The 15284-nt window shown below is 41.0% G+C and overlaps 1 protein-coding gene across 1 annotated transcript in view; it reads left to right on the forward strand.

The window, feature by feature from the left end:
* Nucleotides 1–14927, forward strand: part of FUT8 (fucosyltransferase 8) — a 151825-nt gene extending 136898 nt beyond the window's left edge. Inside the window, 1 exon segment of the mRNA XM_042445868.1 lies at nt 13732–14927. Within this exon segment, the coding sequence (XP_042301802.1) occupies nt 13732–14049 (318 nt within the window). The 3' untranslated portion in view covers nt 14050–14927.
* Nucleotides 14928–15284: the final 357 nt, after the last annotated feature.

Here is a 15284-nt window from a genome sequence, read left to right on the forward strand (position 1 = left end):
GTGGTTGTTAGTTAGTTATTTTTAGTTTGACTTTATGATAGTTTCTATTGATTATATTTAGATTTGCATTAAATGCTCTGAGGCAGGTTACAGACTGCCCATTTGGGGCGGGCTGTACCCGCCCCTTTCCCAAGTGTATCGGGGCCTCAGTTGCCAGAACGGCAGCCGCTGAGGCCCCGATCCGCCGCTTTTCAGGCTGCGGGGAAGCGGCAAAACGCCGCTTCCCTGCAGCCTGAAAAGGGGTGTCCTTGGGGCTTCAAGCTCCAAGGACACCCCGCGGCGGCAGGGAGAAGGAGAAAGGGGCCGCTTGGCCCCTTTCTCCCTTGCTTTGCTGGGCACAGCCGTCTGAAGGCTGCGCCCAGCGACGCAAAGCGGCGCCACAAACCAGGAAGGAGCTCCGAAATGGAACTCCTTCCTGGTCCGCGCAAAGGGCGCACTAGGCGCACTGGCGCGGAGCGAGGACGTCACGTCCGCGCCGCCCCATATAGAGGCGGTGCAGCCGTGACGTCCTCATGGCGGCGGCCGTCTGGAACGACCACCGTCATTTTTTACGTGCGGAATGCGTATTAGGGTTAGGGAGGTGCAGAAGCACCGCACTTCCCTAACCCTAGTACGCGCTCTACGTGTACTTTAATGGCGGTGTGTAACCCGCCTGAGTTTGTTTTCTATCCTCGGCTGTAATATTGACTGAGGGATGGTGGGGGTTGCTCCCTCTGGTGGCGACTCCTTCAAGTCCGTTTTTCCTGCCTATTTCGGAGCAAGAGATGGAATCAACCCACGTTATACGATATTTCCACCTACATCGCTGAAAAGGAACATCTCACAGGTAAGACCCAATGTTCTTTTTTGATACAGTGTAGAATTGTGTTAGATTTTTGTTGTTGTTGCTGCAACACTACAGTGGGTGAAACAGACAGCCCAGATGGAGCAGCCTCGTGCCGCTTCAGTGCTGTTCATGCCAAGATTGTGATTGTGATGCCTGGTCCAAATCTGGCAACCGCTGTCATGGCCTTGAACCAGGTTGCCAGAAGGAGTGGATTCTATGCACTCCTTCATGGCCTGATTCTTCTGCAGTGGTGCGGTATTGGTGCGGCTTCAGGCCATGTTTGGGCCATATGTCATGTAAACAGTACGCCCTCCCCCCAATGTAGCCTGAAGCCGTATCATCTTGCCCGTGTGTTTCAGGCCAGTGTTGACTCAGGTTTAGCTTGTGGTCTACTAAAACCCCCTAGATCTTTTTCACATATACTGTTGTCAAGCCAAATGTTACAAATCCTATCATTGTACATTTAATTTTTCCTTCCTGCCTACATGTAGTATCTTACATTTATCCCTGTTGAAATCAGTTTTGTTACTTTTGATGCAGCTTTCTAAACTGTTCACTGTTTTGAATCCTGGTTCTGTCCTCTAGGGTAATAACTACACTTCCTAATTTGATTTCTGCAAATTTGATAAATATGCCTTTTGTTCCATGATCTAAGACATTTATAAAGATGCTCAACAACACTGGGTCCTAGCATAGCCCTGAGACACCCAAATTGTTACTTTTCTCAAGGATGCATTGATGAGCATACAGTGGTACCTACTTTGGGTTGTATCTCAGCTTGTTTTGAAAAAACGATTATAAATAGTAATTGTTGAGAATAATGTAATTATGAGTGAGCAGAACACTAGAACGTAAGACCTCATTGGGTGCAATGGAATAGATTGGCTATAGGTTTAGGACAAACTTCCTTTCCTGAAAGATGCAGCTGAGATCTAACTGTATCTCTTCCCAGAATTGCTAGCCAAGAAGGACAGGCATCAAGAGGACAGGTTGTTCTCCTTATTTATTCTAGAGGCATTCCCATATCTATGGTACACACCAAGCGAAACAGATCAAGTGTGATCCTACTTACAGAGTTGCTGAACACCCCATTGTCATCTTCTGCTATGGGGGCGGGTTATAGACCACAGCTTTAAGGCGGTCTGCCGCCGCCGCCGTTTGCTCCGTAAGGGAGCCGTCGCAGCCACACCGCACGGCTCCCTTACGGAGCTAAAAAGAAGCTCCAAAATGGAGCTTTTTTCTGCAGCGCCTCTGTGACGTCGCAAGGCGCCAGGGGCACATTTGCGACGTCACAGGCGCCGCAACACGTTCGGACGCACAGCGTCCGATACGTAAAGATGGCGCCGGCTGTGTGGAACGGCCGGCGCCATATTGTACGGACAGAGTCCGTATTAGACCCAGGGGCCTCTAGAAGAGACTTTTTTAAAATGGGACGTCCTGTGGACGTCCCAAGTGCCGGTTTGTAACCGGCCAAAGACAGCATTTAAGTCAACTCTTACCCCAAAGAGGTTATCTGTTAAATGATTGTTAAAGGCATCATAGTGAACTACAAAAAGTTCTAGACTTGGATTGAGGGGGACTTCTTAGGGTGGCACTGTAACATGAATCGAATTACTCTGGAAAGTCAGACTCTCACAAAATAAGCAGTCACTAAATTTCTCCAAATGCTGGATCACTGCAATAGGCAAAGGCAAGTTATATTTCTGTTCCTATGCCATTGGAGATCTAGTCACAAGTAAGTACCATTGAGTTCAATTGCATTTGCTCTCAAGATACAGTAGTTTTGTAGAAATTGCTTTACCTGTGTACATAGTACGTAGTTGGAGAGACAGAGAAGAAAATTCCCCAAACTTATGTAGCATATTAATGTGTGGGGTGATTGCTACAGGAAAATATGTTGAGATTGGTTAAATGAGATGTGGGGAAATGTAACTGGGGTTTCTTCGCCTGAGAAGTTTGAGAAGTTGATGTGATCCTTCCTGATCTTGTGAAATTTGGACTGGGGGATATGAAATCTCCCCCTCATTCTTGCTCCCCTCCCCCATGCATTATTGGAGACATAAGCTGTGCTGTCTTTTGAGGAAGGAAATATGTTCACCCCTTTCTTATTCACATCGATTCATAGAGTTTAATGAACTGAATTAGTGGATCTGTTCAGTTTTGTGCATAGATACATTCCCTCCACACACCACAAACTCCTAGAATCTGCTGCACTCCCTCCTGCACCTTTGAAAGGCTCGGTAGATCTTCCTACATTTCTCCACTAGACCATTTTCTTGTCAAGCACAACTGAACACAGTAGGGTGGGAAGAAATAACAGTACTGTGGTAGTTTTCATCATTTCTTTGATTGCTTGGGATATTTGTTTCATCTCACTATTCCTTCTTTCCCAGTGTCTCTTCTTACCTGATCTCAGATGACAGTTGAAGAAGGAAAATCACATAAATTAGAGCAGAAACTGGAAATGATTCAAGGGAAGGTGATTGGGAGACAGAAGAATGGTCTTAGAGCAGGCTAGTTCTCTTCCTTCAAGTCTCACATACCTCCTGTGCCTGAGTGGGCTCTAGTTAGAAGAGAGGCAGACTTTAGTCTGACCAAGGCCCCAAAGGAAATATTTTCTCATTGGGATGGTGGGATGAAGTATGTCACCTGCTAGGGATTTGCCTTTGAACACCAGATACTGAGAACAGACATTAGGAGGTGGCCCTATGGTGTACCGGTTTGGACCAATAACCAGACTAGATGAATCCTGCAATTAACCAGCAAATCAGTTCCTAGGTATGTGTGTGTATGTTCTTCCTTCAAGTTGCCTGTCAATTTATAATCCCGTGAATTTCATAGTTTTCTTAGTTTTCGTAGGCAATGAATTCTCAGAGGTGTTTATTTTTCCAGTTTCCAGTCCCTCCCGCTGAAGTATAGCTTAGAGCACCTAGTATTCATTGGCACTTTCCCATCCAAGTACTAACTAGGCTAACCTTACTTAGTTTCTAAGATCAAATGAGACTCGATATTCTCCCCATATTTGAACATCCCAAAGTGTTGTGGAGCAATTACCCTGCAGAAAAAACACAGTAATCATGTGTCCTTTAATAATAAGGAGTCTTCCTTAAAGTCTGATCATCATATTGAAAAGGCAATATACTTCAGCCTTCAATATTGACTGTAAAACAAAATATGCAGACTGCTTGGGATATTTGTCAATTTCTCTATAGTAAAAGCATTGTCCAGATAAAACCATTAGGTGTGTTTCTGCCAAGAGAGCTGTTAGGTTTGATAACAGTGTTCATATCTTAAGTGTTGGGAGCCCCTTGAACCACAGCTCTTTGACTTCCATTCAGTCTCTACTGCTGCTTTGCTCACATTCCATTGACACTCATCCCTCCTTTTTCTTTTACATCCTCTTTCTCTCATTTCGTATACTGTACCATCCCTTAGCTTCCCAATATTTCAATATTTGGCCCTTAATTTAACTATGTCATTAAATCCTTTACCAGTTCTCAGCTTGCTATGGCATGGTGTTGATTTATTTGTTTAATTTCAGCTACACAAACATTTTCCCACAGAAACAAGACTATAAACTTCCCCAAGTAAAATGACATTCCATGCCAACACCTTTGTGCCAGATGCATCAGTGTCATAACTGTAATACAATACAGACTTAAGATTTCCTTAGTAGCATTAATGTGTTGCCCATCTACTGCAGTATCTGGCACAGTATGGATTAGCTACTTGCATTAATGGTTTTTTCAAATTATTCTTTTCTGCCAAAAATGAGTCTTTGTAGTTAAGCATGATGGAGAGATTATAGGATTATAAAAAACTGCATGTCTTTTCAGCAATGCTCTTCAAGTTTATGCTGAAGAGCTATGGTTTTTAGAATCAAGAATATGAATAATATGCAATATAATACATTACATTTATTTTAAAGACAGGCATTTTCACACGCCATTTCTTAACTTCAATCACAACAAAAATGCAAGAAATGTTAGGAATATTGACAGCTTTTTAATGGCCATAAATCTCCAAAAATTTGTTCTTTTCTAAAATTTGGAACTATATTGCAGTATTATGTTACTGTGGAATACAAAATGACTTTTAGAGTTAATTATCCTCTTAATTGTTTTAATATACTTTCTTATTATAAATGGTTTATGTTGTAAGCCACCTTGATGGACTTATGGTCAAAACCTTAGGACAGGGGTAGGCAACCTTTTTGAGCCAGGGGCCGGGTTGCTGTCCCTTAGACAACTGAGGGGCCGGAGGCAAAAAATAAATAATTAAATATTTTAAATAAATAATGAAAGCCTCTCCAGAACCACGATCCAGTTCTTTGGACCAGATGAAAAAGGAATTGAAATAATCTGGCTCCTGGTGGGAACTGGCTTGGAAAAGGGGCGCTGGCCCAATTTCGAAGTGAGTGTGGGATCGCCGTATTCCTGGCCTGATCACGGCCCTATAGGTTGAAAATTGAATATCTTGAGTACTGGTAGAATTCAAACATATAACTGTGTTAGTCTGTAGAATCAGTACATAGAGAGATCTTGTAGCACCTTTGAGACTAATTGAAAAAAATATTGGCAGTATAAGCTTTTGTAGACTTCAGTCTATTTCCTCAGATGCATTTGGTGGAGTGGAAGCCAGGTTCAGACACACACACACACACCTTGGTATGTGAGTATGTCAACACAATACAATTTATATTGACATCCTCACATACTAATGGCATATATATGTCTGTACCTGGCTTCCACTCCATCAAATGCATCTGAGGAAGTTGACTGAAGTCTACAAAAGTTCATGCTGCCAATTTCTTTCTTTCAGTTATCCTGAATACTATGCTGATTTCCACTGCTGGAAAGCCATGATTCTTTCAAAGACTGATCTAACATCCTTTTATAATTTAATCATCACAAGGTAGTACTTCTTTAGTAAGGTTGCCCTTGATTACAGCTAGGAGGTATTGCTCATATCTTGCCTATCAGCTTTCTTCACTGTCCAACTTTCACACCCATATATAGAATTGGAATGTGATGGCATAGACATCCCAAACTTCAGTAGCCAATGATATATCTTTACACTTCGGCATCTTATCTAGTTTCTTCATAGCTGCTCTTCCAAGCCCTAGCCTCTTTCTGATTTCTTGACTGCAGTCTCCATTCTGATTAATGTTTGAGCTGAGATATGGAAAGTTTTGAACAATTTCATTGTATTAAAAATTGTGTAAAACATCTGTAATAATTTTTGCTATCTTGTAAGCCTGCCTTTGCACTTTCTTTCTTGATTTTCTCCAGTAATAATAAATAAATAATAAAACTTTTATTTTTATCCCGCTTTTCTGTGACGAGACAATTGTTCCAAGTTTGCTACTTTCTGCTTGTAGTATGGTATCATCAGCATATCTTAAATTGTTGGTGTTCCTTCCTTCAATTTTCATATCCCCTTCTCCAAGTGTGGTCCTGCTTTACGTATGATACTTTTAGCATACAAATTAAACAAACAGGGTGATAAGATGCAGCATTGTCTGACCACCTTGCCAATTGCAACTTATTTTGTTTCTCCATATTCTGTCCTAACAGTAGCCTCTTGTCCTGAGTACAGATTCCATATCAGGACAATCAAATGCTTTTTCTCTAAACCTTTTTCTTATGATCTATACCAGAGGTCTCCAAATATTTTGGCTACAGCCCCCTTTCCTCTTCAGTGTCAACCCTAGTGCCCCTCCTACACATATTTCTAATGGTCAGTCTCCTGTTCTACTATACATTTAAAACAAACAATCTCAGTCGCTGTTTCCTTTGCCACCTGGTCACCCTGGGAGCAGCAACCAAGTTGCTGGCTGAGCAGTGACTGATAAGCCTCTTGCCCATGCCAGCCTTGCAGCAGAGGTATTGCTACTGGGCATGGGGGGTGCAGACCACACTGGGTGACCCCATGAGTGACACCAACACCATCCTAGCAAAACCGCTGTTGCTTCCTTTTGGAAGAAAGGGGGCATAGCATTAATGTACTCTATAAGACACAAGGAGCTTAGCAGCAGAGAAGGTGTGGCCAGAAAATGGGGCAAACAAGGCCTCTCCGGGAGAAGAGGAGGAAACAGGGCAGGTCTTTCTGGGTTCCTATATCCTGGTATGGCCTGGCCCCATCCATGAGAAAGGGAGGAGCAGGGAGTGAGTGGGTGTGAGGAGGGCTGCTATCTGCCACTGAATCAAGAGACTCTAACTGCAGGAATGAGGCAGAGGAGGAATTTAGGGATTCTTCGTCTTCTTAACTCCCAAAGCTGAAAGCCGTTGTTTTAATTCTGCTTCCTTCTTTGGGAGCTGGAGGCTGCTGCCTCCCATTCTATCAATGGTCTTCTGCTTTGGGAGTGAAGAGGAGGAAGAATCCCTGTGTGTGCAGGGAATTTACAGAGTATATACTCTGGACTGGAGACTGACATAGATGGAGAAAAAGAGAGCTTTTAATTATTGTAGCCACTCCAAGACAAACTACTAAGGACTCTTTCCAAGAATTGACCCAAGATATTCCTCCCCCTCCTTCTCCAGAAAGGTGCCTTATTATTATTATTATTATTATTATTATTATTATTATTATTATTATTATTAAACTTTATTTATATAGTGCTGTAGATTTACACAGCGCTGTACATACAATAAAAAATGAATAAAAATGAAACCTGACCCCCCCACACCACCTCCAGGCCCCCCCCCCCCCCCGCCCAAAAAAACCACGATTGTTTCTTCTGCTTCTTCTCTTGACCTGTTCAGTGAAACAAAGAAAGCAGAAACAGCAGTGCAACTCCAGCCTGCTAGCCAAGTCCTGGCAAAGCTTACAAGACTTAAGAAGGATCCTAAATTTGAAAGCTCCTTTTTGCTGACATTTGCCCCCCACCGTCAGGAGCTCTAATGCCTCACTCCAGTCAGTCAGTCTGTCCCAAAATGGTGCCACTCCAGGCCGGAGAAGCTATACTCCCACATAGTTCCCCAACCGCTACTACTAGCAAAAGCTACAGCTAAGGAGTGAGCTTGTCTGAAGAGTGGGAGACACCACCATATAAAGCAATCAGTGCAGCTATGCCATGGTTTTTAAGGAGACCCTGAAAAGAAGTTTCATAAAACCCTCATTTCCACTATGGTCCTAAAAGCCTCCTTGTCTTCCTTGTGCATTAGTACTTTAACTGAAAGCCACCCTGGCACTCCCTTTTCCCCTCACCATCCCCCTGCTGCCCCTTTACCTCTTACCCCCCCCTACAGGATCTTTCCACCACCCTCTATGAGGGAAGGTACCACCCACTTTGGGAATTACTGGTCTATACAATCAACTGTTTTGCTATAATCTATAAAGCACAAGGGTGGGGTTTTTTTTAAAAGAAAATTATTTGGTGTGCTCTATTGTCCAACATGTATTTTCAGTATGATCCCTAGTGCCTGTTCCTTTCCTGAACTCGGCTGGGATAGCCTCATTTCTCGTTCAATATATGTTAAAAGTCTTTGGTGTAGAATTTTGAGTATCACTTTGCTTGCATGGGAAATTAATGCAATGGTCCTGTGGTTACTGCAGTCCCCTCTTAATAATAATAATAATAATATATTTCTATCCCGCTTTTCCATGGTGATCAAAGCAGCGTACAGTATGCAATTAAAATACAGACATGTCAATAAAACGATTTAAAATATCTTATTAAATATCCCTTTCTTGTGGATAGAGATGTATATTGAGCATTTCCAATCTGTGAGCCATTGCCACTGTGCACTCCAGTTTTGAGTCAGCTCCATGGACTGTAATGCAACTTGGATTTAATAAAGATGTTTTCAGCTTTCAATCGTCATAGTAAAGTTTAGCAATTGCTATTGACAAACAATTGTAGCTTTAAACTGAAGCAGCCAAAATAATGCTTATTTTTTTAATAATCTATCTTGCACTGAAATAATAATGTCCATCACAAACATTAGTAGCTGTTTGTGTTTTTGTTAGAAGAAGATGGATAAGGAATATGTAAAGCTTGAGTTTTTGATAAATGACTCTGCACTTTGTGTTTATTAAAAGAGATGCATGTTTGTTCACTCTCGATTTCAATTTATTTTATTTACTTATCATCCATCTACCTCTTTATTAAAGCATTTATCACCATTCTTTACCTCATTCGAAAGTATGAGGGTGATATAAAAGTGGTGATAGGACTAATTTTTCTTCCAGTGTTTCTTGGCAGTTACTTGCTATTCATTTTTCTTCCCCTTTTTGGTACTGCAACTCTGTTTGGTCTTGATATCTTCTTATTCATATTCCATTTAATCGATTTAGTGCCAACTCTGAAAACCAAGGAGGTTTAACACATTGCTCTGAAGGTCAAGAGATGATTAGTCATTTTAATCTTCTCCAGTTATCCAAAGACTTGGGCCTGATGCCAAGACTTCCTTATCTCCTGCTCTAAGAGGACTTGTACTTAAGCCTGACAGCTTTAGAATTGCTGAATAATATAGCTGCAGAGCAAAATCATAGCCACAGGGAGGACATGTTCTCTAGGAACCTTAGACAAATTCTGAGGAGGGCCTAAAGAATCATACTAAAATTTGAATTTAATTTGCTGAAGTACCGATAAATTACAAAACTTTGGGCAAGGGTTTGATGTTTCTCATAAAGTGGGGATGGACTATTTGGAGTCTTCATAAGGACAGAGAGCATTTAATATTTAATAGCATTTAATCAGAGAATTGGGGACTTTTTGACTCTTTTCCCTGATCTTTTAGGTGGTTCTGAGAGCCACACAGAAAGCTTGTATGGGTGATAGATTGCATATCCCCCAGCATTTCACAATAAAAAAACTGGGACTGATAACCAAGCAGCATCAACGTGTGACCAAAATGGCAAAGGTTATTAATGAGGACAAACACAAGCTAGGCGATGCAGCAGTTTGCTTTTGCCTGAGCCTATTATTAAGGACAAGATTTCACCCCTTCTTTCCTCTATCCCTGAATACGTTAACTGAGTGCATATTACTTTCCCACTGTGAACTCAGTTTTTAGCAAATGAAGTAAGCAGAGTACAAAATAGAAAAATGGGAGGAGAGAGAAACTAGGATATTTTAAAAGACTGGGACGGAGAGTTAGTTGGGACAGTTGGAGGATAGGCACAATTCTCATCCCTGCCATAAATGATTATTTGCTAATTTTTATTTAACTGGACTATTTCAAGGTTTGCAGAAAGTTCATTAAGCAAGGTTTAAGGTCTATAACATGTAATTTGCTATGAAGTAAGTTACGTCTGACAGGATATTAATGTTGTATACCCAGTATGTCCCTATGAAGTTAAAGCTCTGTGTCTATGGCAGTTGCTGAGATCTTTACCAGAAATAAGAGTTGAAAGCTTACTTAGGGCCTATACAGATTAGCATGAAAAGCCGGCTTCCAGCCAGTTTGGGGGTGTGACGCGCACCCCCAAGATGCCCGGAAGCTGGCTTTATGCCGCCCACTCGCCCAAACGGCAGACAGCTTCAGGATGCTTTGGCAGCATGGCACAGTTTACATGGTGCACGCCACAGGATCACCTTAAAGGCATGGTGGGAAGGGAAAAGCCAGTTTTTTGCCGTCTCAGAAAGCTTTTTTGGGCCAGCAAAAAGACGGATTGGGGCCGCTGCATGCAGTTGCCGTGGCCCCAACCAGGTTATGTTTAAGAAGTTGAAAAGTGATTTTTGGAGGGCATATATAGGTAAGGCAGAAGGTATCCTTAATGCAGATACAGTTGTCCCTCCGGATTTGCTGACTTCCTATTCGCTGTTTTGAATTTCCGTGGATGGGAAGCCAGAAGGGACAAAATGGTGCACGTGTGTGGCTATTAAGAACAATGGAGCTCCAATATTTGCATTTTTTCTGATTCACATGGGGATAGTTCAGAGGAGATCTTCTGCGAATCGGAAGGGACGACTTATATTTGTATATTTAATCCATAGCATATAATTGAGTGCTAGGCTTTCAGCATGGATGCAAGTTGTTTCAGGGGAAATTTCTGTATACAGCTTGAATCCACCTTATCTGAAATGCTTGGAACCATAAGTGTTTTGGATTTTGGATTTTTTAAATTTTATTTTGGAATACCTCTATTTGCATATATGTACATAATAAGATATCTTGGAGATGGAACCCAAGTCTAAACTCAAAATTCATTTGTGTTTCATATACACCTTATACATATAGCCTGAAGTTAATTTTACACATTTTAAATAATTTAGTGAATGAAATAAAATTGGTGTAATTGAACCATCAGAAAGCAAAGGTATCGCTGTCGTCACCTATGAAAAGGGAATGGGTTTTTGGAGTTTTTTGGATTTGGAATTCCAGATAAGAGATACTTAACCTCGTACTATCGGGGCCTTGGAAGTTTGGAAGTAGACGGTTGGACAGTTATTGTCAGGGATGATGGAAGTTGTAGCTCTTCACCTCTGGCTCTAACTCACCACCTTGTTATGCAGCGGTGCTGACCAGCTTTGGTCAGTGGTTAATGCTTTTCTCCAAAGCAGCAGAGTTTCAGAGAATAGGCTGAAGACCCTGACAAACTCTCCAAGCCTTCTCACTCTTCTTCTGAGATGTCTTCAAACTTCTCCAGGATTCTGCTGGCTCTTGTATCTTCACTCAAGACACCAGACAACTACTATATACAAATACTAATGCCCTCACAATCTCCAATATCTCCAAAACACTCCAACTATCCACAACTACCCACAAAATACATTGGCAAAACATAGCAATTATTATAGCCATTGTTAATCACCACCCACTTAGTCAGTTTCCACCCAGTGGGCGTGTACATTCATTTTGATTGGTTCACATAGTTCAACCCATACTTAAGAATTTCATCATTTCACCTTGTACACTTAATGAATCTCAGGTGTTTCCAATTGTACATTCTATAATTCTGTCCTTGACATTCAAGACTTCTAAATTACATTAGCTTTTTCACCTGTGTAGCTTGTTAATTGCTCTTGCTTAGTCATTGTGACTTTCACATACATGTTTTATTTCTATTACTGTATATCCCATGTTGCATTTTCCTTAACAGTTATAGTCTCAAAAAGCATTATAATATGTCTGAGCAGTCATGTCCTAGCACTGGCAAAACACTATTACAGTGGTGGCTTTAGAGGAATCATCTAAGGCAATAGTTCTCAAACTGTGGGGAAGGACTCTCAGGGGGGTACAAAAATTGCTCGAGGGGGGGGGCAAGACTCGAAAGTCCTGTTCCCTCTGCTTTATCCTCCTCTGCTTCCCAAACTTTTATCTGTCATGAAGGGTTAGATAAAGGCGAGTAGAGTGCTTGGAGCAGCCACCTCTGCCTGATGGAGAGGAGGAGGAGCAGGAGTGGGGAAGCTCACTATATCATGGGCTCTGATGGGGCCTTTCCTGAGCCGCCACTTCTTATTCTCCCATTCATCCCATCACTGTTACATGTTAAAATATAAATATACATAAACATGCAATAAATAAATGAGATATTTTGAGTCATTTACTATATTGGGGGAGGCACAACATCTTCATGCAGATGTAAATAGACTCACAAAGATGAAAAGTTTTGAGAATAATAATAATAATAATAGGATTTGTGAAGTCGAAGGCTTTCATGGCCGCCATCCGTTTTTTTTGTTTTTTTTTTGTTTTTTTGTTTTTTTTTTTTTTTTTTGGGTTTTTCGGGCTATGTGGCCATGTTCTAAATAATTTTTTTCCCAACGTTTCGGCAGCATCTGTGGCTGGCTTCTTCCCTGAAGATGCCAGCCACAGATGCTGGTGAAATGTCAGGAAGAAAATTTTTTAGAACATGGCCACATAGCCTGAAAAACCCACAAAAAAACCATAATGGGATTTATGTATATGCTGCCCAATCACTGGAAATCCAGGCGGTTTACAACAGAGGGGATAATAGACAGTTCCCTGCCATCAGGCTTACAATCTAAAAAGACACGACACAAAAGGAGAAGGGAATGGTGGTGGTGGGGGGATCAGGTCCAGCATTCTTCTCTCCCTCTGAGACCTGGACCAAGGCAGATGGACTGGAGGGAGGGCTCTTTTTCTTCATCGAGGCTGGGCCCGATGGCGTTGGGCCTGCCCTTTCACTCCCTCCCAGGCCAGAAGATGACAGTTGGAAGGAGGGAGAGGAGGGCTCTTCCTTTTCAGGCCCGATGGTGTTGGGCCTGTCCTTTCGCTCCCTCTGAGGCCAGAAGATGACACTTGGAAGGAGGGAGGATCTAAGGCAAATGGGATGACTGGATTTATCCAGTATAAGTATTTATGATTTGACCACTTGCTTGCACTTTTGTAGTACTGGCAGGAGAGAAGACAATGATTTCAGTACCTGAATGTATTCTATCTAGAAGATAGAATTCTGATCTATAGGAGACTCCTCCAAAATTTCCATATTAAGATGGTCCCCAGGATAGCAGTCTTGCCACCACTTTCTCCAGTGTTTAGGAAACTATAGGAGTATGCTGAAGGATTGAGGAGAGGAGTCATTTTTGTGAAATCTGTAAAGTTTTAGACTTCTGTGAAATATATAAAAGGGTCATCAGTCAACATAGCCACTGGTGGCTGGTTGTTCTCCAATTACAGTGGGCAGAAAAACCCACCCTTACGTTCTAGTCTAAATGTTAAAGGAGCTTTCTAGGATATGGAACCCTATCCCTGAAACTGTCCAGCACCTCAGGTGCTTATTTAGAGCAAACTAAAACCCTGAACATTTTACCCTATTAACATTCTTTGTTTGCATTCCGTTACTTCAATTAAGTACTGTAATATGTTTTAAGAGCAGCTTAAGAACAAGTTTGAAAAAGATGTACTTGTTTCAGAAATTCTTAAGTAATTTAACATAGTAGGTGCTAATCAGTACTGTTTGCTGATTGTTTCTTTTTCTGTGTATTTTTCTAGGTTTGTCGAGTTGCCTATGAAATCATGCAGACATTACATCCAGATGCATCTGCTTTTTTCCACTCTTTAGATGATATCTATTACTTTGGGGGACAGAATGCCCACAATCAGATTGCCATTTATGCCCACCATCCCCGAACTGCTGATGAAATTCCTATGGAACCTGGAGATATAATTGGTGTTGCTGGAAACCACTGGGATGGTTACTCAAAGGGCATCAATAGAAAATTGGGAAAAACAGGCTTATACCCCTCCTACAAAGTAAAAGAAAAAATTGAGACAGTCAAGTACCCCACATATCCAGAGGCTGAAAAATAGAAACTTGCTGGATAACCCACGTCAACATTCACTTGGAAGCTCTTTCAACCAACTAATTGTTGAGATGTGAATTTGCATTTTAACATACTGTTGAAATGAAGGCCTTTATTGCTCAGACTGGATATAAAGCTTGGAACAGTTGGATGGGCCATTGTTTGGACTTCTTTTGTTAAATGCACTCGCACACATGCACACTTCAACAGGGGACCTGTTGTTTTATACTGTTGTTGCTTTAAGGATATGTCCTTCTCATGAGTCATATATGAGCATTGCTCAGTCCTCTGCCATTAATAGACTATAATAAGACTTTTAACACTGCTGCATTGTGTAATTTGAGTGACATAAGCATATTTTGTATGTGCTGAATTTAAAACATGGTGCCTCTCTTTGAAAGATCAGTGACCTTTTAGAAGAGCCATGCCTACTCCTGTTGATGGGCAAGAGTCTTGCTTGCCTTTAACTAATGTTATTATGATCACTGAACATGCTTCAACCAACAGATTAAAAAAATCAGGCTAGACCTTTCTTTACAGGAGTTTTGTTAGCAAATTCAATTGATTAGTTCATCTCATCATTAATAAAGAGTACATTCAACAATAAAATAATTGTCTGGTAGGAACTTTTGTAAAACAATGCCATGATTCTTTAGTACTGTTTCTGGACATTGTCTTTGATAACAAAAATAAATGTAAAAAATGAATAGCTGGAATTCTATAAGTAATTTGATTTTAAAATTAGGAAGAATTGTGAAAAGGGCATATTTTTCCAGGCCGCCTATTTTTTTTTACTTGAAAAAGTATCTGTGATTATGTGTGTAAGAGTTTTAATATTCTCAAGCAACAAGTAGACTGTCTACAAACAAGTAATCAGTCTACAATTCCTTGTAAGACCAAGAGTCAGGCTGGGTCATAGTAGGCTCAGTGTAAGTAACATATCCAGAAAGTGCAGCTATTGGAAAATACAACAACATATATTGGTACAAGCATTTCCTCTGGATTTGCTTTTGCAATTTATTAAAGCTAATTCTGGATGCATTGTTTAAAATTTACCTGAACATAACATGATACTGTAACATAGGAACAATATAGCATCATTTACCTCATTGCTCCAACATGAGTGATATATACTCTCTTAATAGTTGCACTTGTACTGAGGAGTTGGATGATGATGATGATGATGATGATGATGATGATGATGATGATGATACTTTACAAAACTTGTCTCAAGGAACTCCT

The sequence above is a fragment of the Sceloporus undulatus genome, chromosome 1 (genome assembly GCF_019175285.1).
Source record: "Sceloporus undulatus isolate JIND9_A2432 ecotype Alabama chromosome 1, SceUnd_v1.1, whole genome shotgun sequence".
NCBI lineage: Eukaryota > Metazoa > Chordata > Lepidosauria > Squamata > Phrynosomatidae > Sceloporus > Sceloporus undulatus.